Source organism: Sycon ciliatum, chromosome 6 (assembly GCF_964019385.1).
Source record: "Sycon ciliatum chromosome 6, ocSycCili1.1, whole genome shotgun sequence".
Taxonomy (NCBI): Eukaryota; Metazoa; Porifera; class Calcarea; order Leucosolenida; family Sycettidae; genus Sycon; species Sycon ciliatum.
In genome coordinates, this window is record NC_088648.1 from 22,430,684 (window position 1) to 22,455,683 (window position 25,000).

The following is a 25,000-nucleotide window of genomic DNA, read 5'->3' on the forward strand; positions in this document are numbered from 1 at the left end:
GCCACACAATGTTGAGTAAGTACTGGTACTTCAGAAAGGAATGCTATCCATTAGCCGTGTGTGCATGTGTATGTGTATGTGTGCCCATGTCTCTCTCTCTCTCTCTCTCTCTCTCTCTCTCTCTCTCTCTCTCTCTCTCTCTCTCTCTCTCTCTCTCTCTCTCTCTCTCTCTCTCTCTCTCTCTCTCTCTCTCTCTCTCTCTCTCTCTCTCTCTCTCTCTCTCTCTCTCTCTCTCTCTCTCGCTCTCTCTCTCTCTCTCTCTCTCTCTCTCTCTCTCTCTCTCTCTCTCTCTCTCTCTCTCTCTCTCTCTCTCTCTCTCTCTCTCTCTCGCTCTCTCTCTCTCTCTCGCTCTCTCTCTCTCTCTTCTCTCTCTCTCTCTCTCTCGCTCTCTCTCGCTCTCTCTCTCTCTCTCTCTCTCTCTCTCTCTCTCTTCTCGCTCTCTCTCTCTCTCTCTCTCTCTCTCTCTCTCTCTCTCCTCTCTCTCTCTCTCTCTCTCTCTCTCTTTCTCTCTCTCTCTCTCTCTCTCTCTTTCTCTCTCTCTCTCTCTCTCTCTCTCTCTCTCTCTCTCTCTCTCTCTCTCTCTCTCTCTCTCTCTCTCTCTCTCTCTCTCTCCCTCTCTCTCTCCCTCCCTCTCGCTTCAGCATGGACGATGTCTGTGTGCCTGGGTAGGAAACGATTATTGTCCGGTCCGTGCCAAGAATTCCCGACAAATTACTATCCACTTATCACTGCTACGGGCGGCCCAACACTCTTTTTGAGATTTTTGAAACCTTCAACACGGCGGCGTTAACCCTGGGCGATTTGTGGAGCTTATTCTAGCATAGACTGTACCTGTGAGAGGGAAATGAAGAGATGTATGCTCTTCGTCTGATTTGTGTGTGTTCACTGCTGCCGCTGCTGTTGTCCGCACTCTGTTACAGTGTAGCACATATGGTAGAGGACGTGTACGTGCTGATGGCTCTGTTCCCGCCACTGTTGGTCTGCTGGATGGACAAGTTGTTGTTGGTTAGTTGTTGCTTGGTTTGGTTGCGTGATGATCCTGACAGAATCTGTATATTGCTTCGATTCAGCAAAGGCTTGATTGTCCGCATGATGACGTGCCAGCAAAGTCCAGATTCGTATAGATACTGCAACGTACAGTGTGGTGTTTGCAGAGGTGGTTGCTCTGTTCGGTAGACTGAACATAGTTCTAGTGTACTGTGTACATGGTTTTGGTTTGTCTGTGTGGTGGTGGTGCAGCCACTGCAGTCACTATGAACTAGCTGTGTACAATACCTAGTGCTCTGTGGGGTCTGTGTGCCAACAACACCCCCCCGCTCCGCTGTCTGTAGGCCTAATGCCACTGCCCCTCCTGCATTTCTATTACCCCCCCCCCCCTTCTCCCCTGTTTCACTACCGGTATGCATGTCTCCAGTTCATTGGCCGGGAATGCCATAAGATGTGGTGCATCGTTATGTTTTCTTCTCCAGGTCTCACTGCCCAGGAGCTGAAGCTGCTTGCCGGTGCGTCTCGCGAAGGTTCTGCACGCAAGGTGTCGCGCCGTGACCTGGCTTTTGCGCTTGCAGAGGTAAAATTATCCCCGTGGACACCTTGCTATGCATCCATATCTCACCAGTCACTTACGCTGAAAACCGTACACCGTCAACAAAGCAAGTGGTCTCTTTGCCGCAAATTTCTATTCTCTCGTTCAAATTTCCGGCCAGGAGCCATCATCATCAGGATTGAGGAGAAACACTGAGAAAATAGAAGTTCGGAGCAAAGACACCTTGTTGCTTCGGTAATGATGTTGGGTTTTCCGTGTTTTGAAGTGACTGCAGTGGAGCTTGCGCACCTTTTAGTCTTGTAACAGGGTAAGTGATTAAAAAAAGTGACTAAAAAAACTTTTAAAAGTGACTAAAAACGTCACTTACCATGTTACAGGAGTAAAAGCTGCACCTCCGGTCCATCATAACAAATCCCAGTTTAGGTACTCGCGCTCCGCTCTACCAACTTTGTGTCTGCCTGAACTGTGAGAGGGATCAAGTGCTGCTTTGCTGATGGTGGTGGTGGTTCTTGCCTTCAGGCCGCTGTGCCAGTTTGCCAGGGTAGTGAAATGGATCCATGCATGCTATCTGGTGCTCCTGCTTTTCTGGGGAGCCTGCGCGTGGTATTCGCCGTTGGAGCTCGGCTAATAGACAGTTGTGTGTGTTTCCATTGTGTGCTGGTGTTGTATTTGTGCAGAAAGTGGTTGGTGGCACGACGGTATCAGCCACCATGATGGCTGCGCACTGGGCCGGCATTCACGTGTTTGTCACCGGCGGTATTGGCGGCGTGCATCGTGACGGCGAGAACAGTAAGGACGACTTGATGCCTTGATAATGTGCGTGTCTGTGTGTCTGTGTGTGTGTGTGTCTGTCTGTGTGTGTCTGTCTATCTGTCTGTGTGTGTCTGTCTATCTGTCTGTCTGTCTGTCTGTGTGTCTGTCTGTCAGTCTGTGTGGGAGGCAGACACCTTTGATTTTTTCTGAAGAAGACCGGTATGGTCGAAACGTCAACTCATTCGGGATCACTTCCGTCCGTCTGTGCAATGGTCCAGTCACTTTTATCCTGTCTGTGTACATGTGTGTGTGTGTGTGTGTTTGTCTGTCTGTCCGTACGTCAGGCCTTGATGTAAGTGCTGACCTAACAGAGTTAGGCAGGACACCTGTGGCTGTGGTGTGCGCTGGATGCAAGTCTATACTGGACATAGGACGAACTCTGGAGTATCTGGTATGTTCATGTATACAATGGAGTCTCTCTCTCTCTCTCTCTCTCTCTCTCTCTCTCTCTCTCTCTCTCTCTCTCTCTCTCTCTCTCTCTCTCTCTCTCTCTCTCTCCCCCTCTCTCTCTCTCAATGATTTTTCCATTCTCTGTTCTCATTGGTGGCCTTTCCTCCTTGTCTTTACTCACCATTGCTGAACCGCCACTGTCGTCCTGTGTGTGAACAGGAAACCCAGGGAGTACCAACTATCACACTAGGACAACAGAAGAACTTCCCGGCATTTTTCGCACCCGACAGTGGATTCGCGGTAATCACTGATGCTGTAATAGCGCTGCATTGTGCAATATGTTCACTCTGCGCATGCTAGCAGAGCTAGCTAGCTCATTGATTGACCAGTTTTACTGTTTGATCTGTTCTTGTGCCTGCCAATTATAGGTTTCAGTTTTGGTTTTAAATGCCTGTCGAAGGAAAGCTAACTCTGACTAGGTCTTCTGCAAGCAAGGATGCTGGTGCTGTTCGAATCACCTCCGGTGTGACTGGCAACCCATGTGATAGCATGGATTGTCTTTGTTGAACTGTTGCTCACTACAATGATCCCAGAATAGCTATTTACTACTCCGACGCTGTCGATTCTTTGTCTTCTCGTTCTCATAGTGCACTTACTGTGGTGAGCCCATGCATAGGGTCAAGGCAGAAAATCATCCTTTTTTCTAGAGTGATCGGGTCCTTGTGCATTGACCAGCTCAGTACGTGCATGCGTGCGTGCTTGTGCGCGCACACACGCGCGTGTGTTTGTGCATATGTGCGTGTGACTAACTCTCTCTCTCTCTCTCTCTCTCTCTCTCTCTCTCTCTCTCTCTCTCTCTCTCTCTCTCTCTCTCTCTCTCTCTCCCTCTCTCTCTCTTCTATTCCAAGGCAAGTCACACAGTGTCCTCAGCGGAAGCCTGTGCCCAAATCATCGGTAAGAGACTCCAAATTGGGTTTTTTGTGACACTAACATCCACCCCCTTCAGCAGGCAACGTGGTTCTGTATCCGTGTGTGTGTGTGTACATGTGTGAGGAGGGGGGAGGGGGCTGCGTGCGTGTACGTGTGCATGTGCGTGAGTTTATGTGCATGTGTGTGTGCGTCATGTGTGTGCGTTCCATGTGCGTGTGTTCCATGTGCACTTGTGCATGTGCACCGTCCTCTTTGCTATACTTTTTTTACTATTCCCCCACTTCTTTTTTCCTGGTTTGTGTCGTTTACTGTGCTCCTTGCAGACTCTAGTCTGTCCCTTGGCTTGGAGAGCGGCATAGTCATAGGTGTTCCCATACCCAGTGAGGATGGCAAGGCAGTGGACAGTGCTATACAGCAAGCACTACAAGAGGCAAAGTGAGCACCTGGTTTTACTCTGAATACCAACCCCTGCCTTGTTGTTGTCTTCGTTTAAGCGTTGCTATGGTCTGGCTTGAGTCTGTTGTCATATGTAGACCTTGCTAGCATCTTGGCTAGCCTTTGGACGTGTCTTTCGTCCTTCCGTTATCCTTTGTCTTTGTGTGTGTGTGCGTGCGTGCGTGCGTGCGTGCGTGTGCGTGTGTGTGTGTGTGTGTGTGTGTGTGTGTGTGTCTCTCTCTCTCTCTCTCTCTCTCTCTGTCTCTCTCTCTCTCTCTCTCTCTCTCTCTCTCTCCCTCTCTCCCCCTCTTTCTTCTTGTCTGGGTCAGGGACTCTAACGTTGCTGGTCGTGATGTCACACCGTTTGTGCTGCGGCGTGTCAATGAACTGTCGACGGGGAAGTCCCTTGCTGCCAGTATCCTCCGATGACGTCATTGCTTGAACGTGCTTTTGTAAATGGGAATTGTTTCAGCTTGGGTGCTTTGGGCTACTTACAGTCTTGGGTGGAGAGTCAAAATGTATAAAAAGTCCTACAACGTATTGTAAATCGGGAACATTTTGCGCCGATTGTAGTTTGTGTTGCGAGCACAGACCAATCTGCTCCTGGAAAGTGCTTTATTCATAGCGTTGTTAATGAAAGCAGTAGTAGACATTTCGTAATGTTGCTTGTAAAGAGCCTGAACCTTGTTCTATTTCTTGTTTTAATGGACCTTATGCCATTTGTACAGATCCACGAAATCCCGTAGAATCCTGTAGACCCGGTAGGGTGCTCATTGTGTGCTATGCATGCGCATTTGACTTTTTTAGCGTCTTAATTCAATGGCCAGCAATCGCTTTCCAGCTTCTTCACTTTGGTTAGAACTAATGACTAGCTAGATCTTTGTCAGAAAAAGGTTTTCGTATGAAATGCCTTCAGGCCCCATTTCTTAGTGGAAATAGCAGAAAACACAATAGGGTCCTGCGCATTCAACACCCTACCGGGTCTACGGGATTCTACGGGATTTCGTGGATCTGTACAAATGGCATAAGGTCCATTGTACTGTTACTTGTTTCTCCTGGCAACCTGCATAGTAGTTAGCTGTATTCGCAGTTGTCATGGGTGTACCCTTCCTTAACTTGCCCTACACCGCGTCGTCTAGACATTGAATTGATCAAGAACAACGCCAGCACGGGCAGCCTGATTGCCGTGGAGCTCAGTAGACTGCGGGCCACTGGTAGCACCTGTGGCGGTGGCAGCACAGCTCCCAGCGGTGGTGCTGCTTCCCGAAGACATCCAGTTGCAGGGACAGCAAAATCGTACACCTTCCCAGCACCGTCTTCAGCATCGCCAGCCGGCTCTGCGGAGCACATGACGTTTGGTTCTCAAGCACCGAGTGTCCCTGGTCTCTTCAGCCAACGTGGCATTGATGGCGAAGCAGTGTCGTTTGGCAACGCTCCGCTGCCGGCCGAGTTTACATCTAACTATGCCGGTGGCACGGCTTCGTCTATCGATCAAGAGATCACGGCGGAGTTTGAGGAACTTGTGCCGGTGAGTTCAGGCTCTGGGTGTGTGTTGTTACGGTTATGTGCACGTGGGTGCTGGTGCGTGTGGGTGGGTGGGTGGGTGGGAGGTTGGGTGTGTATGTGTGTAGCTCACAAAAAAGGAGACATTTTGTCAGACGGGTGGCACTATGATGGTATGCTCCTTTGAGCCGGTGAAAATGGAAATCGCATCCTCTTTGAACCATTCCAAAGCGTCTTACGAGCGAGAATTCACGGTGGTAGCTGGCATCACTGGTGTTTCTAATATTTATTTCTTCCCTTTCTTGTGTGTGATTGGGTAGCGACACTATCGTCAAGCTCCTCACAACACGGGGACTTCTCTCCCACCTAATCAGCCAGCAAGACACTATCATACGTCAGCAACTCTCCGACACCCTGCGGCCAACGCCTCTACTGACGCGGATGCTGATCAGCAATTACTGGTAAGCCCACTCCATCCCTTCTTTTACTATCCAAGATGGGAATCTCGTCACTGAGTTCGACTTTCGCTGGAGTGCGCACTCAGACGCTGAATTTTCCTGGCTAAACCTCGGTATCATTATTTTTTATATTGTTCACGTGCATCCTCTCCACTGTTCATCATTTTCCATTGGCGTTTAATCTTGAAACTTAATCATATACCTAATGATAATACCCGTCGGTGGTTCTAACTAGGTATTAGAATCCAGGGAGTTTTACATTGAATTTTCCGAGAACTATACCGTGGGTGCATACTGCATACTATAGTAAGAGACCTTTTGACACTTTTAAAATTGATTAGTACCCATTCGGTGCACCTAGATTGGCACTAGAATTCAGGGAACAGATTTGAGTTAACATTGCACTTTCAAAGAACTATGCCGTAGGGGCATGCTGACAAGACTACAGTAAAATCTGTGACCAACGACCACCCCTTGGGGCCGGAGAAAGCGGTCTTTAGTGGCAGGTGGTCCTTAGTTAAGAGGTTTGCACCACACAACCATTATGAATGTGAGACCGTCCGTGCCTGGCGAAGTGGTCTGTAGTAGCAGGCTGGTCGCTAGTCACAGTGGTCGCTAGTCACAGGTTTTACTGTACATGATGAAAAATGGCCGTATTGTGTGTTGATGTACAGGATGACAAACACTTCAGCGAGCGATGTGACGACTACCGTCTTTCCTTCTCAGTCCCGTGTCCGGTAAGTGCTCACATGCACACGTGGAAGTTATTCTCTTCTGTCTCTGACCGTCCGACCAATGGTGCTGTTGAGGGATGGGCGGGGTGGGGATGCGGGCAGGCCGGGGGGGGGGGGGGGGGGAGAATGGGGCCGGGGCAGGAGGGGGGGGGGTACAGTTCTGGTAGCAATGGCCCAAGACCGGCATTCTTCCGGGAGCACCCTGATAAGAGCAACGGGACTGGGGGTAAAGGATGGTCACATTTCGGCGTCTTCTTGTGTGAACGTTAGTGCTTCATGATGGAAGGACTGCAACGACGCATCACATCAGGGTCACCAATGTAGGGGTTTTACATTGGCCCCAGGACAATGACTGCAATGACCAGCCGGACAACACAGAAGTTTAGGCCAAAGAGAAAGAATTTATTTTTCTGTGGACTTGGAAGTTTTGAAGAATTCTAACGTTTTCTTCAATCCCAGCTTTTCCATTTGAGTACACTTGCCGTCTGCCCTGGCAACATGGACTACTTCAAAGTGAAGTATTTGGCTCGTGACTTGGCACAACGCAGTATAGGTGCAATATTTAGCACTGAACCCGGGGGAATCACATCTGCCATCGCCCGATATATGTAGATGCTGTCCCTCTCGTTCAGTCATTGCCTCATGTTGGTGCTTCTGCCATTTCGTGTTTATTACAGGCCAAACGAATTTCCTTTGGATCCTGTAAAAGGTTGATGCAGACAGAAATGAACTGCAGGTTGAGGAATTTAGCCAAAAAACAAACAATTAAAACGTTCAAATGTCGCCCCACACTGAAGAATGGCAGTCGCAATGAGAAGATTTCCCAATGGCATCTTTAATACTGGTCCTTGTTTGGGATTCCCAGGTAGAGGTGTGACCATTGCAACACGTGAGGGTGACTGTGAGCATTGGACCACATGTGGTTTTGGTGCGTCTGGAGATACAGCCAGCACATTCCGGGCATCGATCGTCCCGTAATAGTTCATCCAGCCTGGATTCGCACACAATGAACCTTTCTTGTGAACCTGCTTCCATTTCAGGCAGAAGCTCGGATTCACTATCACCATCCAACACACTTGGCTCCCAAATAGAACTATTCAACGATATCTCCTCACAATCCTCGTCACGCATAGGAGATGATGTGACCTGCAGTTCAAAGTTTGATAGCTGTACGAACAACAAAGTAAACAGAGCTATTTCCATCTACTCTTGTAAGATGAAGTGTTGAGTAACGAAAAAGGGATCTTGCTCCCAGACACAACGGGCACGGGTAGGTGGAACGACATTTATTATGGGAGACGAAGAGACGGAGACAAAGATGAACGAAACGACTACATTATGGAAGAGAGAGAGAGAGAGAGAGAGAGAGAGAGAGAGAGAGAGAGAGAGAGAGAGAGAGAGAGAGAGAGAGAGAGAGAGAGAGAGAGAGAGAGAGAGAGAGAGAGAGAGAGAGAGAGAGAGAGAGAGAGAGAGAGAGAGAGTGAGAGAGACAGAGACAGAGAGACTGTGTTGCCACACCTGCCGACATGTCAGTAGCCTGCTGATTTTGGAGGCATATCACGACCCGCCGACAACTGATCTCTTCCTGCCGACAACAGACATGAAAATGTCCCATTTTGACGTAATCGTAATTGTAAAACATCGAACCAGAGTTGGCCGGCTTCTGCATATTCACGTGTTTCCCATCAATCGCTCCCAGGCAATGGGGCAGGTTCCACCGATCCCGGAAACCAACGCTTATATCACTCCACTGCTCTGCTGATGATGGGGCAGAATCGTACTCTTTAGACAGAGCTAACCAAATAGCAGCAGACACTTCTTTCACTCTTCCATGGATGGTGGAAGTGCCATGTCGGAAAGTGAACGATAGCGCCACAAGAGAAGAACCAGTAGCTTAATAGCGCAACGTTATGACCAGCCTCTCCTTCGTGGTGATGTGGTGGTGCAGGGTACCACCGGGTCGCTTCCGTTCCCTGATAAACGGCGAGACCTTTCCCAATAGAACATTGAAGGATGCGGAGGACATTCTTGTGTATCGACGGAACTTCCTCTCGTATCCTTTGATCTTTTTGAGCAGGGTTGAATACTCGCCAACATCTTCACCACCCGATTGCTGGAAAATTGGATGAACCCAGACTGACCGGTATGAAAGCAGCTAAGCTGCTCATGCCCTCTCCGTCTCCACAGAAATACCCGAATAACGATCAGGAACGACAACATATCATCTGCCTCCATGGTGAAACGAAATGAGAAAGTGAAATGAAGGCGATATCACGCATATGCTGTGCCCAAGAAGCGAGCTTCCAAGAGGCCAGGCCACTGGTCAGTACGCACATACGCTAGTCAATACGCGCTGAAAAATCCGACAGATTGGATCCCTCGGCAGGGGCGTCGGAAGGTATTTTAGTGTGGTACGGTCAGTCATCTGAAGTACAGTTTACTTGTGGGGGAGGGATGGCGGAGGCGAAAATCTTGGGAATTTAGAGTCCAGATCAGTGTATTTTATTGATTCACGGGGTAACTGGGGCAGAAAGTGGTGCGGTCAATACCGTAGTGACCGTACCGTGTCCGACGCCCCTGCTCGGGTACGCTTGCTTTTGTACGCTGTACGCCCAAAAAGCCAGCAAAAATGTGCACGAACGCGTGGTTTCACGCGTGCACACACTGGTTGTGAACACAGCTTTAGGTGGTAAGCGAAATCATTGTTCTGTCCCGGGGAAAATCTGAAAACTCAACCTGAGTTTCACGTAAAGCCGTGATTTTTAACAACCTTCGATACAGCACGTGCGAGGCATGTTGTCACAGACTCACAGCAAACAAACCCCTTCCACACTTTCCAACTCACTACAAGAAAAGAAGAAGAAAAAAAATAGAGCCTTGCGGAGTAAGCACTATACGAGAGAGCTTGGAAGCTCAGGGCCCTACGCTATGCTTTTTTTGCCTAGCTCATCGTGCATGTTATTAGAACTGATGGAATTTTTTTTCATTGATTGACCATAGTGTTTTACGTCGACCATGACGGCTACAATGCCCAACCATACCACAACGAACTGATCGGCTACATCATTGTATTGCAAAAAGTTTCCATCTGTTCGATTAACATGCATGATGAGCTAGGCAAAAAAGCATAGCGTAGGGCCCTGAGCGAAAGAAATAAACTTTCTTTTTGTCATTCGAGGGTAATACAACACCGTCTGCCACCTTGATTACCCAGGCAAAAAAAGCATAGGGATGTTATAAATTTTTCATTTCTCCTATTTTTTTCAAGACATACTGTAAGACATGTTATTATAACGAGTCGCAAATTTAACAATTGTCCAAAATTCATAGGTTAACGAGAAGATATGTTAACGATCTTGCAGTATTCTGCCATATCCACACACAGCATATATGAAGCAGTACGGCCTCAACGGATCTTATTATAACGGAGAAATGTCATCCGTTAAAACGTTAGATTTGCTTCCTCGTTATATATACATGTCTTACAGTAACCTAGGATTCGAACCCGCACTATCGCCCTGCATGCATTCCCCCAATACACTTCGCATACATACTCATTCTTCCAAGTTGCTTCACGTTATGATCTTGCATTTGAAAGCCCTAGTTGAATATTGTGGCCAGCTGTCTTTGATGGTACGGTACGGGACAGGTACGGGATAGCGCCAGGTATGCCGACGGCACAAACACGCACGGAATTAACGCTGTGTGGACCCTGGCTAGTGCCAGACGTTACTGAAGTAACTTCTTTTGCATAGCTACGGGAATAAAAAAATAAAAAAACTGTGGCTTCCTCCTTGTACGATGTACGCATCAGCACAGGTTACAGGAAGTGACCAAGGCTATCCTGCAAATACCACAGTGTTAGTATAGTAGTAGTATGGTACTAGTATAGTAGTCTCAAAAAGATACGAGATACAGGTAGTACTATGCATGTTTACATTGTTTATCACAGCAAACGGAAAAACTTCTTCCTCTCCTTCCAAAGCGAAGAGCCTCAACTAACACAGTGCCGGATACGTGCTCGTGTAGCACAGGTCCGTAATTCTTTTTGCCGTTTTGCAGTTGTGTATTATTATATTATTATTAAAAGCATGTCCGCGTAGGTGGCGGGGGTGCCACTTTCGCTTATGCCATTCAGGATTGATGTCTGAAGAGTAATACGATACAATGAAATGACAGAAGTGACGTCAACAAAAGCCGTTGTGTAGTAACATTACATTTTTGGTGATTGTCAAGAGGGCTTACGTGTGTTGCTAACCAACCCTGAAGTACCTTCTTTTTGAATTAGCCCATTGTGCATTGCCTAATACGGAAGGTATGAGTAATGCATGTGAGTACACTGGGATCAGCAATGCACTGTTCAACACCCCACACAGCCATGTCCAGGTGGCTGTGTGGGGTGTTATGTGAGTACACTGGGATCAGCAATGCACTGTTCAACACCCCACACACAGCCATGCCCAGGTGGCTGCTGTGTGGGGTATTGACGATACAAATTAAGTCATTGCGCAATGGGCTTATCTATCCCCTCGCCCTGTTACAGGAAAGTGCTGGTATTTAAATGTTTGAATATGGAATCATTCGAATGGCAAGTGTTTCTCTAGACAGGCATGTGTCGAAATGTTTATGTTGTTGGTGGATAGATGATAAGAACATCATGATAGTTACAAGTAGTCTTGTTCTGGATTTTGGTGTTTAAGTTAAAGGGGAAGTTAAGGCTAAAGTGTATGTTCTTTGATGAAAACGGATGTATGTGTTGTTTTACTGGAGATTCGTTAATATGGATTCTCTCTCTCTCTCTCTCTCTCTCTCTCTCTCTCTCTCTCTCTCTCTCTCTCTCTCTCTCTCTCTCTCTCTCTCTCTCTCTCTCTCTCTCTCTCTCTCTCTGTCTCTCTCTCTCTCTCTCTCTCTCTCTCTCGACTAGGTTGTTGTTGGTGCTGCTGTCGTTGATGTAGTGGCACGACCCACTGACTCTGACATCAAACTGGTAAGTACTGCAGTATGTGTAGGGGGGGGGGCTCACAGTGGATACTTTTTCATGGTTAGACATAACAAGCCCGCCCGTACATGATTTCTGTATGGGACCAATTTTGGCAGTAAGCAAGTACAGTATAGTACAGTGTGTGTGTGTGTGTGTGTGTGTGTGTGTGTGTGTGTGTGTGTGTGTGTGTGTGTTCACGTGTTCACGTGTTCACGTGTGTGTGGTGTGTGTTCATGTGTGTGTGGTGTGTGTTCATGTGTGTATTCACGTGGGTGGGTGTGTGTTCACATGTATAATTCTGTGCAGCGCTTGACGAACAACTGTCAGGTCTCCACCTGCTTTGGTGGAGTTGGTCGCAATGTGTATGGTGAGTTATTAGTCTTTGTGTGTGTGTGTGTGTGTGTGTGTGCGTGCGTGCGGGCGGGCGTGGGCGTGCGTGCGTGTAAATTGACGAGTCTGTATGTAGGGGCATCATAGCAAGCATGGGCTCAACGCTATCGAGGCCGACCAAAGTGCACGTCAGGCGGTGGTCGCCACGTAATGAGAGACGACACGAGACGAAAGTACCTGAGTAAAAGTAAAGTAAAGTTTGCACGTCCGCGTTACCACCGGCTATACAATTGCGTTGAGAAACACAACCAGCTTAGGAAGTTTCGCATGTGCCAGGCCACCACCATGCCTGTGATACCAGGGTGGCAGATGCAGCGCCTAACGGCGAGGGTGAGATGGTAAGTCTCACAACCAATGCCCGACAAGGGGGCTAACCTCGTTAGCTGCATCCATGTTACCCTCACTCCGAGTAGTGAGTACCCAGTTGACCGTGGGTGTCGGCGCAGTTCACTGCATGTAAAGTGGTTCACGCATGCATCACCGCATTTGCTAGCACAGTACACGCTCCCTGCTCCCAGCGCGGGTCTCGAACTCGGGACCTTGTGATTAGCAGGCAAGCCCACAACCACTCGGCCAAAGCGCTGGTCATAAGTACCTGAGTACCTGAAACAATGTACGTTCCGACCCCGGGTTTGGAAAGTCTACTTGATCCATGGGGCTCGCGATCACAGCCTCGTCACCTCAAATACAACCTAGTCCTGCAGTACCATGTGTGAGCATGCATAGATCGCCCCTACCCCAAGGAGCGACTGATACGGGCTATCCGGGGACACCCCCCCCCCCCCCCGCATTGTTTAGTGTTAGAGTTACCTGTGTTGTTTCCCTGTATGCTATGCCTCCCCTGTGTTGTCTCCCTGTATGCTATGCCTCCCCTGTCGTCCTACAGTAAAACCTGTCTGAGGGGACCGCTCAAGGGACCTTCAAAAATGTGGTCTCTGCTGCCAGGTGGTCTCCTTATCCAGGGTCATTTGACTGGAAATAGCATCCCTTGGTCCTGGTTACAGTGGTCTTCTGGGACAGGGGGTCGCCTTAACCGAGTGGTCGCCTTGACATGTATTACTGTATATAGTGTGGCTGACGTAACACGTACTGTAATTTACCGCTTACAAGTCGACCGTTTATGACCGAAAAAGCGGACTGAAAGGGCGTTGTACTGGGGGCGTGTGGGTTGCAGCGAGGGCTGCGCGCAACCAGCCTGCGTAGTGTCACGGGAAGCGTCGGTTTCGAAGTGTGTGCGTGTGTGTATGTGCATGTGTGGGTGGGTGGGTGTGGGTGTTTGTGTGCGTGCGCATGTGCGTGTGTGTGTGTGTGTTCACGTACGTGGGTGTGGGCGGGTGTGGTTTTGCCCGTGTTGTTCTGTCTAGAGGCAATGTGTCGTTGCGGTCAGACACCGCTGTTCATCTCGGCGGTAGGTGCTGACGAGTCTTCCGCCAGCCTGCTGCAACACATCGACTCATTTGTGGAGGACAACAGATGGGTATGTACACCTCTCTTCTCTACTTTGATTTACCGTGACCGTTTCTGTCCTGTGGTATTGTGATGTAAAAAAATCCCTTTAATGCTACATCACAACTTTTATAAAATGCTTTGCATGTTTTCATTTTTTCTGCGATGATGGTTACCGGCATTTTGATGCTCTTCTATTGTCTGCTCATTGTGTGTGTGTGTGTGTGTGTTGTGTGTGTGTTGTGTGTGTGCACACGTGTGTGTGTATGCATGTGTGTGTGTGTGTTTGTTTGTGTGTGTATGTGTGTGCACGTGTGTATGTGTGTGCACGTGTGTGTGCACAGTCAACGGTTGGAATACGTCCGTGTGCACAGCACTCCACTGCAACGTACATGGCCGTGCTGCAGCAGAATGGTGACTTGTTCACGGGTATTGGCAGCTTTGACGTCATGCAGAGAATTTCACCCAGCTGGGTAGGTGCTACTGAGTACTGTGTGCGACATTATGCACTGCTGGGAAGCAGCTGATGTGCTGCTTGTCTGAGAGAGACAGACAGACAGAGACAGAGATCGCTGGGGAACTGCTGGTGCATGGGGGATACCCAGGTGGCTGTTCTTACATGTACTTGAAAGCTGTGCGAATATCTTCTTCCAGGAACAGCCTAAATATGACCGTATGTCTGTGTTGCATTCCCAATTCATCACAACCACGCGCTCTTCAGCCGAACCATACAGACACCAGCAAGGACACTTCTTTTTTTTAAATATGGCCGAAAGCTCTGTCGCAATATTTAGTTCTGAAGTTTTAATGCGCCGTTAGTGGCAGAGCAGAGTGGACACGAAGAGTCGGTGAAGAAAGAAGGAGAGATGACAAGACGAGTCGGTGAAGAAGGAAGGAGAGAAGCAAGACACATCTGCAACATCTTTGATCAAACTGAGCTGAGCTGCTGATACGAAGCGTCGACCAAGCATCCCTGACTGGAGTGAATGCCCCAGCTGGCCTCTCGTTTGTCAGTGGTTGCTACTAGACCTGTTAGTATCACACTCACGACTACAAGTTTCCTGGTGTGCATCGACATTGGCATCAGTGGGGCCTCCCGCTGTCGATCCTGTTGACGGGCGGACAGGTCGGTGTGAATCCTGAACGGCAACCGAGCCTGTCGCGTTGGGGGATCTCGGCGGTGAGTCTCGCCTCGCCTGCATACATGGACATTGCAACATCAAAATAATAAACAACATACATGTACTTTCCATTGGCATCAGTATTCCGAGTAAGATTTTCGTCGCTTGTGTGGTGTGTTTCTCCACCAATGAGCGCGTACTATGATTATTTATCGCTGTTCTCACACTTTACCATTTTAGCAGCTTGCATATGCCATTGATATATGTGGAAAGTGCGCACTTGCGCCATTTCTGGTGTATAAGAATGATCATTCCTCCATTATCATCATTATCATCCTCTACTGATGAGCTACGACAGGGAGCGAAACAGCTGTCTAGAGGCGCGGAGCAATATTATCTCTCAACGGAAGTGTCCTTGCTGGTGTCTGTATGGTTCGGCTGAAGAGCGCGTGGTTGTGATGAGTTGGGAATGCAATGAATTGAAAATATGGCCGAAAGCTCTGTCGCAATATTTAGTTCTGTATGTCTGTGTTGTATAGTAATTTGTGTGATCATGCCATTTGTCAACACGTTGTGTATGGATTTTGCCACTCCATCCAAAGCATTTGCAATGATGCCATGCACATACCTCTGTGGAAACCTGCTAGATGTGCTCTGGCCTTGGGGATATTCCTAACACCACTGAAGTAAATGTTTTAAAAATGAGTAGAAAGTGAGTGTGCACCTTGCGCCAGTGCATAGCCTGATCAAAGTTCACAGCACAAGCTAGGGCTACATTGCGCCAACCAACTCACGAGGCCGAGTTTCATTTTGGCAACGCCGTGTGTTGCTGCTGCTGCTGTTGCTGCTGCTGCTGCTGCTGCTGCTGTTGTTGTTGCTGTTGTTGTTGTTGCTGTTGTTGTTGTTGTTGTTGTTGTTGTTGTTGTTGTTGTTGTTGTTGTTGTTGTGACTGCAGTTGGCAAGGTTTGATCAGCAAATCAGCACGGCTCCGATAGTTGTGATTGACTCGAACATGACGGAGGAAGCCATAGCGTGTGTGCTCACCAAGTGCAGAGCAGCCAATGTTCCCGGTAAGACATCATAATGGCCACGGGCATAGCTTGCACATCTGTTGTATGGTGACTTCTGTAAAACCGGAAAGTCCAACGAGTTGCAAAGTCTAGCGTTTTAAATTATTTGAAGAAACGTTATCGCGAACCCGGTTTGAGATGTCTGTGTAAAGATGCGCATATGCAGATGGGTGGTCAGGTAGCCATCGTTAAACTTTCTGCACGTTATCATGCCGAAATTACCAAAACGTTAAAACTTTTCCGTCGTTAAACTTTCCCGTTTTACAGTATGTGCCAGAGCACTTGTGTAGTGTGGTGACTATGTAGTAGTGTGGTGACTATGTAGTAGTGTGGTGACTATGTAGTAGTGTGGTGACTATGTAGTAGTGTGGTGACTATGTAGTAGTGTGGTGACTATGTAGTAGTGTGGTGACTATGTAGTAGTGTGGTGACTATGTAGTAGTGTGGTGACTATGTAGTAGTGTGGTGACTATGTAGTAGTGTGGTGACTATGTAGTAGTGTGGTGACTATGTAGTAGTGTGGTGACTATGTAGTAGTGTGGTGACTATGTAGTAGTGTGGTGACTATGTAGTAGTGTGGTGACTATGTAGTAGTGTGGTGACTATGTAGTAGTGTGGTGACTATGTAGTAGTGTGGTGACTATGTAGTAGTGTGGTGACTATGTAGTAGTGTGGTGACTATGTAGTAGTGTGGTGACTATGTAGTAGTGTGGTGACTATGTAGTAGTGTGGTGACTATGTAGTAGTGTGGTGACTATGTAGTAGTGTGGTGACTATGTAGTAGTGTGGTGACTATGTAGTAGTGTGGTGACTATGTAGTAGTGTGGTGACTATGTAGTAGTGTGGTGACTATGTAGTAGTGTGGTGACTATGTAGTAGTGTGGCGACTATGTAGTAGTGTGGCGACTATGTAGTAGTGTGGTGACTATGTAGTAGTGTGGCGACTATGTAGTAGTGTGGCGACTATGTAGTAGTGTGGCGACTATGTAGTAGTGTGGCGACTATGTAGTAGTGTGGCGACTATGTAGTAGTGTGGCGACTATGTAGTAGTGTGGCGACGGTGACTATGTAGTGGTGTGGTGACTATGTAGTGGTGTGGTGACTATGTAGTGGTGTGGTGACTATGTAGTGGTGTGGTGACTATGTAGTGGTGTGGTGACTATGTAGTGGTGTGGTGACTATGTAGTGGTGTGGTGACTATGTAGTGGTGTGGTGACTATGTAGTAGTGTGGTGACTATGTAGTAGTGTGGTGACTATGTAGTAGTGTGGTGACTATGTAGTAGTGTGGTGACTATGTAGTAGTGTGGTGACTATGTAGTAGTGTGGTGACTATGTAGTAGTGTGGTGACTATGTAGTAGTGTGGTGACTATGTAGTGGTGTGGTGACTATGTAGTGGTGTGGTGACTATGTAGTGGTGTGGTGACTATGTAGTGGTGTGGTGACTATGTAGTGGTGTGGTGACTATGTAGTGGTGTGGTGACTATGTAGTGGTGTGGTGACTATGTAGTAGTGTGGTGACTATGTAGTAGTGTGGTGACTATGTAGTAGTGTGGTGACTATGTAGTAGTGTGGTTACTATGTAGTAGTGTGGTGACTATGTAGTAGTGTGGCGACTATGTAGTAGTGTGGCGACTATGTAGTAGTGTGGTGACTAGTGTGGTGACTATGTAGTGGTGTGGTGAGTCTGGTGACTATGTAGTGGTGTGGTGACTATGTAGTGGTGTGGTGACTATGTAGTAGTGTGGTGACTATGTAGTAGTGTGGTGACTATGTAGTAGTGTGGTGACTATGTAGTAGTGTGGTGACTATGTAGTGGTGTGGTGACTATGTAGTGGTGTGGTGACTATGTAGTGGTGTGGTGACTATGTAGTAGTGTGGTGACTATGTAGTAGTGTGGTGACTATGTAGTAGTGTGGTGACTATGTAGTAGTGTGGTGACTATGTAGTAGTGTGGTGACTATGTAGTAGTGTGGTGACTATGTAGTAGTGTGGTGACTATGTAGTAGTGTGGCGACTATGTAGTAGTGTGGTGACTATGTAGTAGTGTGGTGACTATGTAGTAGTGTGGTGACTATGTAGTAGTGTGGTGACTATGTAGTAGTGTGGTGACTATGTAGTGGTGTGGTGACTATGTAGTAGTGTGGTGACTATGTAGTAGTGTGGTGACTATGTAGTAGTGTGGTGACTATGTAGTAGTGTGGTGACTATGTAGTAGTGTGGTGACTATGTAGTAGTGTGGTGACTATGTAGTGGTGTGGTGACTATGTAGTAGTGTGGTGACTATGTAGTAGTGTGGTGACTATGTAGTAGTGTGGTGACTATGTAGTAGTGTGGTGACTATGTAGTAGTGTGGTGACTATGTAGTAGTGTGGTGACTATGTAGTAGTGTGGTGACTATGTAGTAGTGTGGTGACTATGTAGTAGTGTGGTGACTATGTAGTAGTGTGGTGACTATGTAGTAGTGTGGTGACTATGTAGTGGTGTGGTGACTATGTAGTAGTGTGGTGACTATGTAGTAGTGTGGTGACTATGTAGTAGTGTGGTGACTATGTAGTAGTGTGGTGACTATGTAGTAGTGTGGTGACTATGTAGTAGTGCGTATGATGACCAATTGCTGGTGTGGTGGCTGGACTACGCTGACTACACACGAGCAAGGCGCATGCAGGCCCACCGGGACCGGGCACTGCCTGAAATTTTGAAATGTCCGTAGCTCTGAATCACGTACGCTTTGATGGTGGAAAGGCCGTCGATATGTCATAATAATAATAATGACATTACTAAGGGTGCGTTTGGTTGGTACGATCTAGAACAGGATCGAACAGCTGGTGCACACGGAGCAGCCTCATGCCAACCAAACGGTACTCCAGAAACAGAGCATATTTTTGTGAAAAATATGCCAAACTTGGTGCATTCTTCAAAATGTGTATGGGTCACCATGGTCACTGTGTACGGTACGACAAGTCAAACCCAAAAGCGTATGCACGTGATCATTTGGGACCAAAATGACCAAAATCGATGTTCCCGCCAGGTTTCACTGTGAAAAAGTGAAACTGCTCGGTCTGCTCCGGCCTCGAGGCCGGAGCAAGCAGAACATGTGAACAGGTGCAGTCCCAACCAAACGCGCTGTTCTGGTGAATCCTGTTCTAGTTCGCACCAACCAAACGCGCCCTCATTGTAGTTCTGAAAAAGAGTAGTAATATTTCAACAAAAAAACATCTTATGTGCAATGCTTTGGTTTTATTTCATGGGTGTATAATTGTGCGGCTGCTGAGCCAGCTGTGAGAGTGTATAGCCTACATGTGCTTGCTTCAGCTGAATGCGGCAAAGTGATTGTAAAGAGAAATTAATAGATCCCAATGTGATATGAGGCGCTCACACCGGAACGTACGGCAAGGTTAGGGTTAGGGTTAGGGTTAGGACTCGCCATAATCTGATGGTGTAAGGTGACAATTGGTAGAAATTTTCTGGGGTTGGTAGAAATTATTTGGGGTTGGCATATCAGAAAAATGTACCGGCAGACCCCTTATATCTAAAATTTTCTAAAAAAATCAAACTTACTAGTGGATAAGTGAAAAATAAGATCCCACCTTCCTGCCATAATTTGCTACTTTCCTGCCATAATATTTTGGCATGTCTTTATTTTTCATATACACACCCATTATGGGGTAGTACTTCAAGTAAGGGCCTGGTCAGACTGCGGCAAAATCGAAATAATCCTGGGATTATAATCCGAATCTCCATAGTAACTTGCCGCCAGAGCGGCAAAAGCGAGAGTTGACGCTCCAAAAAAAAAAGCAAGAACGGACCATGCTTTTCCGCTCCAAACAGGATTTGACGCTGATACGCCATTGACGCTGATAATCACTGATTTTTTCATCTCGATATCGAGGAGCTAATTGGCCACGGACAACAACAAAACTCATAAGGATGGTTGCAAGGATTGCACTGAAGGTGTTGGCGTCTTGGCGATCCCCAAGGTGAAGGAATTTGACGTCGTTCGTGGAGATTACCACTTGACGCTCGAAATGAAGTTTGAATTTTCACTCTCCCCACATGTGTAGTGTGATCGCGATTCAAATTCTGGACGCTGTTCTGTTTTCGTCAGGCAACCAAAATTTGCCGCAGTCTGACCAGGCCCTAAGCAAGTTGTATTGCCAATATATTATGGGTTATGAAGATTCATTGGTGTTATTGCTGGAAAAAGGCAATTTTGCTGTAATAATGCTTCTTAATTGCATTGTATTGCATATATGTGTAAGAAATACTTTACTTCTACAGTACATATAAGGAAAAGATGTTATGAGGGTTAGGGGAAAGATTATAAACAGATAAGGGAGCATCTCATAAGTTCGCACTTTTTTTGTAAACGTAACGCATTCGAATAGACTTTACCCCCCTACCTCCCCCCACTATTTGAAAGTCTTATCGCACATTTTCAGTGTACATCTACTGTACTGCACATGTCCATGCCATGGTATGTACAATCATGTACATGGACATGAATGTTTTGCTAGTGTCGAAGTGAATGGCATGCAGACTACAGTAGTGCCGCAACTACTGAGTACAAGTTAGTTAGTATTACTTTAATAGTTTAATTTAATACTTAGCTCAATCAATGACATGTACGCGCACAGAAACAGAGTTCCTCCACAACGACTGTACTGTAAAAGCTGGCCAGGTACACGGTTTGATCAGGCTGGTGTGTCATTTGACACCTCTGAGTAGCCTGCAGTAGTGCAAGGGTTAGATCTACACCTAAAACACACCCGGTACCCTGCTGTCTGAAGCGGTCTAGCACATGCACAGCACTGTATTGTTACATCCAGAAAATGTGCGAACTGTCATTTTTCTATCCGAAAAGGGCGCTACCCCCCTACCTCCCTTTCGGAATGCGTAACGTTTAGAGAAAAAATGCGAACTTATGAGATGCTCCCTAAGCGTTGTTATTCTCTTCTAACGGGAGAGCTTGGAAGCTCAGGGCCCTACGCTATGCTTTTTTGCCTTGATGACCTAGACAAAAAAAGCATTGGGATGTTATAAATCAACCTGGGATTCGAACCCGCACTATCGCGCGCCCTGCATGCATCCCCCGATACACTTCAGTAGTAAGTAACGAGCGGGTTCTGGCACAGGGGGCGCCCGGGTCCCAAAAAAGGGGTATTATTGAAAAATGGGGTACTAATAGTACCCCATTTTTGCGGGGAAAATTATTTTTGGCCCGGTTTTTTTGCGGATAAAAATATGTGTCAGGGTGCCCTGACCTCAAAAAAAAAGGGGTATTATTGAAAATATGTATTGGGGCGTTATGCTCTACCCTAAACAATAAGGTAATATGGTGTCATGATTTGGAATTCTGCATGTATCATTAATTTTGATTTTTAGGGGTGGGTGTTATGTCCTGCCCTACATCATAATATTGCATTCCGATGTCTAAAATATTACTATTTCTAATGTCAATGTTATCTCACTTTTTCCAATTTTATATTAACCCTTTATTGGCTGGCCTATACATTGATCGAACACCGATGTTCGATGGGGTAGTCATTTTGAAATTATCGTAACTTGGTCAAATCTCCGTCTTTCAGAGAGATCGAAATATGTAGGTCGAAGAGAAAACTCTCAGCTGTCGCCTCGAACAATTTTCAAAGCGATACAAAGAGCGGTTCTTGAGTTATAGCACTCGTATTGTTGGTCCCGGGAAATTTGCGCTCAGAGCGCGATGCGTGGGTCAACGGCCGGGATTTTCCCTGCTTACGTCACCTTATGACAAGACTACACCGGTTCAACTTCAAAAGCAGGTTCCCGGGGGTCTCTTCGAAAAATGTTGAGTTTGATACGAGCAACAGGAATGAAATGGTGGATAGAGATAGATCTCGAGCGTGGGCCCAGCGCTGGTGGGCCTTCCCTGGCTTGCAGCGCTGGGCCAGTGCATCCCATGGAGTCGAGTGTGCGCTCATTGCGCTCCTCTCGCCAAGGCCTTTCCAGGATGCCCAAGATCGTGGAATTTGTCCAATGCAAACTAAAGTTACGTCCAATTTAGGTACAGGTTTGGCGATTGCGTGGGCTTGTTTGTATTTTAATCGGCCAATAAAGGGTTAATCAGAACTCATAGTTTTGCAGTATTTTGACTTGTAATTTCATTTTTTCGGATCATTTTCCGACATCGAGACACACACACACACACACAAAGAGAGAGAGAGAGAGAGAGAGAGAGAGAGAGAGAGAGAGAGAGAGAGAGAGAGAGAGAGAGAGAGAGAGAGAGAGAGAGAGAGAGAGAGAGAGAGAGAGAGAGAGAGAGAGAGAGAGAGAGTTTAGTCATGAAAGATATCTACAGACGGTACGACCCACGAGCGCTTTCTCGAAACTTCGATTACAGGGGCTGACGCAGATGCCTGGATCGTGACGAGCGATTCACCCAGATCTTCTTCGTCACGGACAATGCTGTCAACTGCCTTCCGCTTCCGGCTTTCTATACTGTCACACACGACTTCGGGCATCTTAGTGTGATGACCTTGCTCGTCAATATCAATTGTACCAACACGTACAACAATGCGGGTAATCCTCGTCGCGAGGACCGACAGCCGAACAGCTTTCGTTGTAAACTTGTTCATATCACGGTCTTGTCGAAAGATGTCCCTCTCGTTCAGATCTTTTATTAACCTGATGAATTCCTCGGCTTCAATCTTCTCCGCATCTTGGAACGTCTCCTCGACGTTGTCGAGGGCACCTTCAGCCTTGGAGAGGTTAAACATCGATCTACGCCCATCGTCCCAGCATCGCAGCAGTCTGCCTGTATCCCGCCATGATGAGGATCCATAGTCCTCTACGCCGTCAACGATGATCTTTGGGAGACGCTGGTGTTTCTCACCGCTAATCAACACCATAAAAGAAACCCTGCACAGATACTCCGCAATCTCCATGGGAGTTAAGTCGACCCGATCCGGGTGAAGCAGCACGGGTCTTAGCTCGTAGGCTGTGCCCAGATCGGTGAGTAAGCGAACGGTTAATTCATCTTTAGTACAAGAAAATAGGTACCACCTTTCAATATATTGTTGGGATGTTGACCAAGACATCTTCTTTTGCTATCACTATAGACAGGGAGAGAGAGTTAGCAATTGTGACGCATAATGCAATATCATCAGGCTTTATAGGGTAAGATCAAAATTAATGGCGCGCCACGGCGCGCCCTCAGAATAGAGTCTAACCGATAATGCTTTGCAGCGCTGTCTCCTGAGAGTGCGACATCTGGTGTGTCACCACTGCCGCTACCTCATCTTGAGTGAGCTGCGTTGAGCAAGCAGATGCAGTCATCACTCGGTCCAACGTAGCACTCTCTGGGATGTTGATTCCCGTCGCTTTGCGCACACTATTGAACACCTGCTTCAGGTGATTGCCCCCCCCCCCCCCCCCCCGAATCCTTGTAATGTGTGTGTGTGTGTGGAACACTGACAGACGGCGGGTGTCGGTTGCCTTGACAGCCCATGACTCACAGCCATAAAGTAACGTTGAGAGGACGACTGCAGAGTAAACATGAGCCTTGGTACGCACAGAGATGTGGCGGTTTCCGAAGACAGCAGAACGCAAGGCACCAAAAGACCGGGAGGCCTTGGCAAGACGGGAAGAAACCTCAACCGACAACTGGCCATCATTAGTAATACAGCTACCGAGGTATGTGATGTCGGAGCGGGCTGGTTTGCGATCAGTGGTGGAGATGCTGAGGACGCGCCGTCTTCGCTGGTTGGGGCATGTCGGACGACAGAATACCGAAGTGCGTATTGTTTGGTGAGCTCCAGAAGACGCGCCCTCGCCACGGGCCACGCAAGCATTGGCGTGACAACATCGTGATTGACCTAGAGGAACGCCACATCAATGACTGGTACAGCCCAGCCGAGGACCGTCGTGCGTGGAGACTGGCCTGCAACACCATCCAGCCGCCTAAACCTATGTCTCGAGATTTCAGGTGCCACTGCGGCCGAGATTTTCGCCGTCGCCAGGACCTCACTCGCCACTCGAAGTTCTGTGCCGCGTGACTGAAACACTGTCGGTCCTTTCAGGACCTGCCATCATCTTCGGATGGGCAATATTGTAATTATTGTATTGTGTGTGTGTGTGTGTGTGTGTGTGTGTGTGTGTGTGTGTGTGTGTGTGCATGTGTGTGTGTGTGTGTGTGTGTGTGTGTGTGTGTGTGTGTGTGTGTGTGCATGTGTGTGTGTGTGTGTGTGTGTGCGTGTGTGTGTGTGCGCGTGTGTGTGTGTGCGTGTCTGTGTGCGTGTCTGTGTGTGCGTGTCTGTGCGTGCGTGTATGCGTGTGTGTGTGTGCGTGTGCGTGTGTACGTGTGCATATGTATCTGTATTCTCCAGTGTGGTTTGAGCCTACTTGCACGGCCAAGGCAGCCAAAATCTACGGTACTGATGTGTATGGGTCAGTGACGATAGCCTCGCCTAATTTGGCAGAACTGCAGTCAATGGCTCGTGCTTGCGTGGAAGCGACGGGACTATCGGTAGACAGAGAGACCAGTGTTGCCCTTGCTGTGGATGGTGAGTGTGAAGAGAGACAGAAAGACAGAGAGACATATCTCTTAAACTGTCACCAGCAAATCCTATATATAGGATTTGGTTTCAGGCTAAAGGATTTCGCTTAACTATCTATGCAAATTGATGGAATGGGTTTCATGAGGTGTTTGGAACTGTTTTCCATACACTTTCGTAGGGATAATCAAAATGTCAAGCCACTCGGCCAATGTTCGGGGTGAAGCTTCCGCTGTAGTACCCAGTTCAAAGCACTAGATATGCCAACCTGTGGCAGTGCTCCCCAATCAATCACAGACATCTATGCATGGTATCTGTGTACTTATTCAGCATACTAAGCATTCTATCATCATCTGCATCCATTACAACACTCTGGATAATGGAGAACACTCAAATCCTATATACATAATTATAGGATCCGACAAAAAACTGACTCGTCCTCTCTAAAACGGCCCTGTAAGTCAAGTGATAATACTGGCACTCTTGAAAGCTTCTGAAGAGAGCCTACTGATACTGTCCTAACACGTTACAATACAATTTAGGCACACAACGTATCCCGGGCAGAAGCATGGTCAAGATTATTGGTAATTTTTCAAAAAATCCTATATATATATAGGATTTGACAGTTTTTTTTAAAGAGATAGACAAACACACAT

General features: G+C 47.4%; 1 protein-coding gene across 1 annotated transcript in view; it reads left to right on the forward strand.

Moving 5' to 3' along the window:
• LOC135819710 (uncharacterized) overlaps nt 1–25,000 on the forward strand; it is a gene marked incomplete in the record, with an annotated part of 30,727 nt that overhangs the window by 2,161 nt on the left and 3,566 nt on the right. Inside the window, 17 exon segments of the mRNA XM_065332965.1 lie at nt 948–1,005; nt 1,470–1,567; nt 2,221–2,332; nt 2,641–2,747; nt 2,966–3,046; nt 3,655–3,700; nt 4,000–4,111; nt 4,441–4,526; nt 5,251–5,639; nt 5,935–6,075; nt 6,747–6,809; nt 11,731–11,793; nt 12,094–12,154; nt 13,542–13,654; nt 13,968–14,096; nt 15,700–15,814; nt 24,177–24,353. Of these exon segments, the coding sequence (XP_065189037.1) occupies nt 948–1,005; nt 1,470–1,567; nt 2,221–2,332; nt 2,641–2,747; nt 2,966–3,046; nt 3,655–3,700; nt 4,000–4,111; nt 4,441–4,526; nt 5,251–5,639; nt 5,935–6,075; nt 6,747–6,809; nt 11,731–11,793; nt 12,094–12,154; nt 13,542–13,654; nt 13,968–14,096; nt 15,700–15,814; nt 24,177–24,353 (1,951 nt within the window).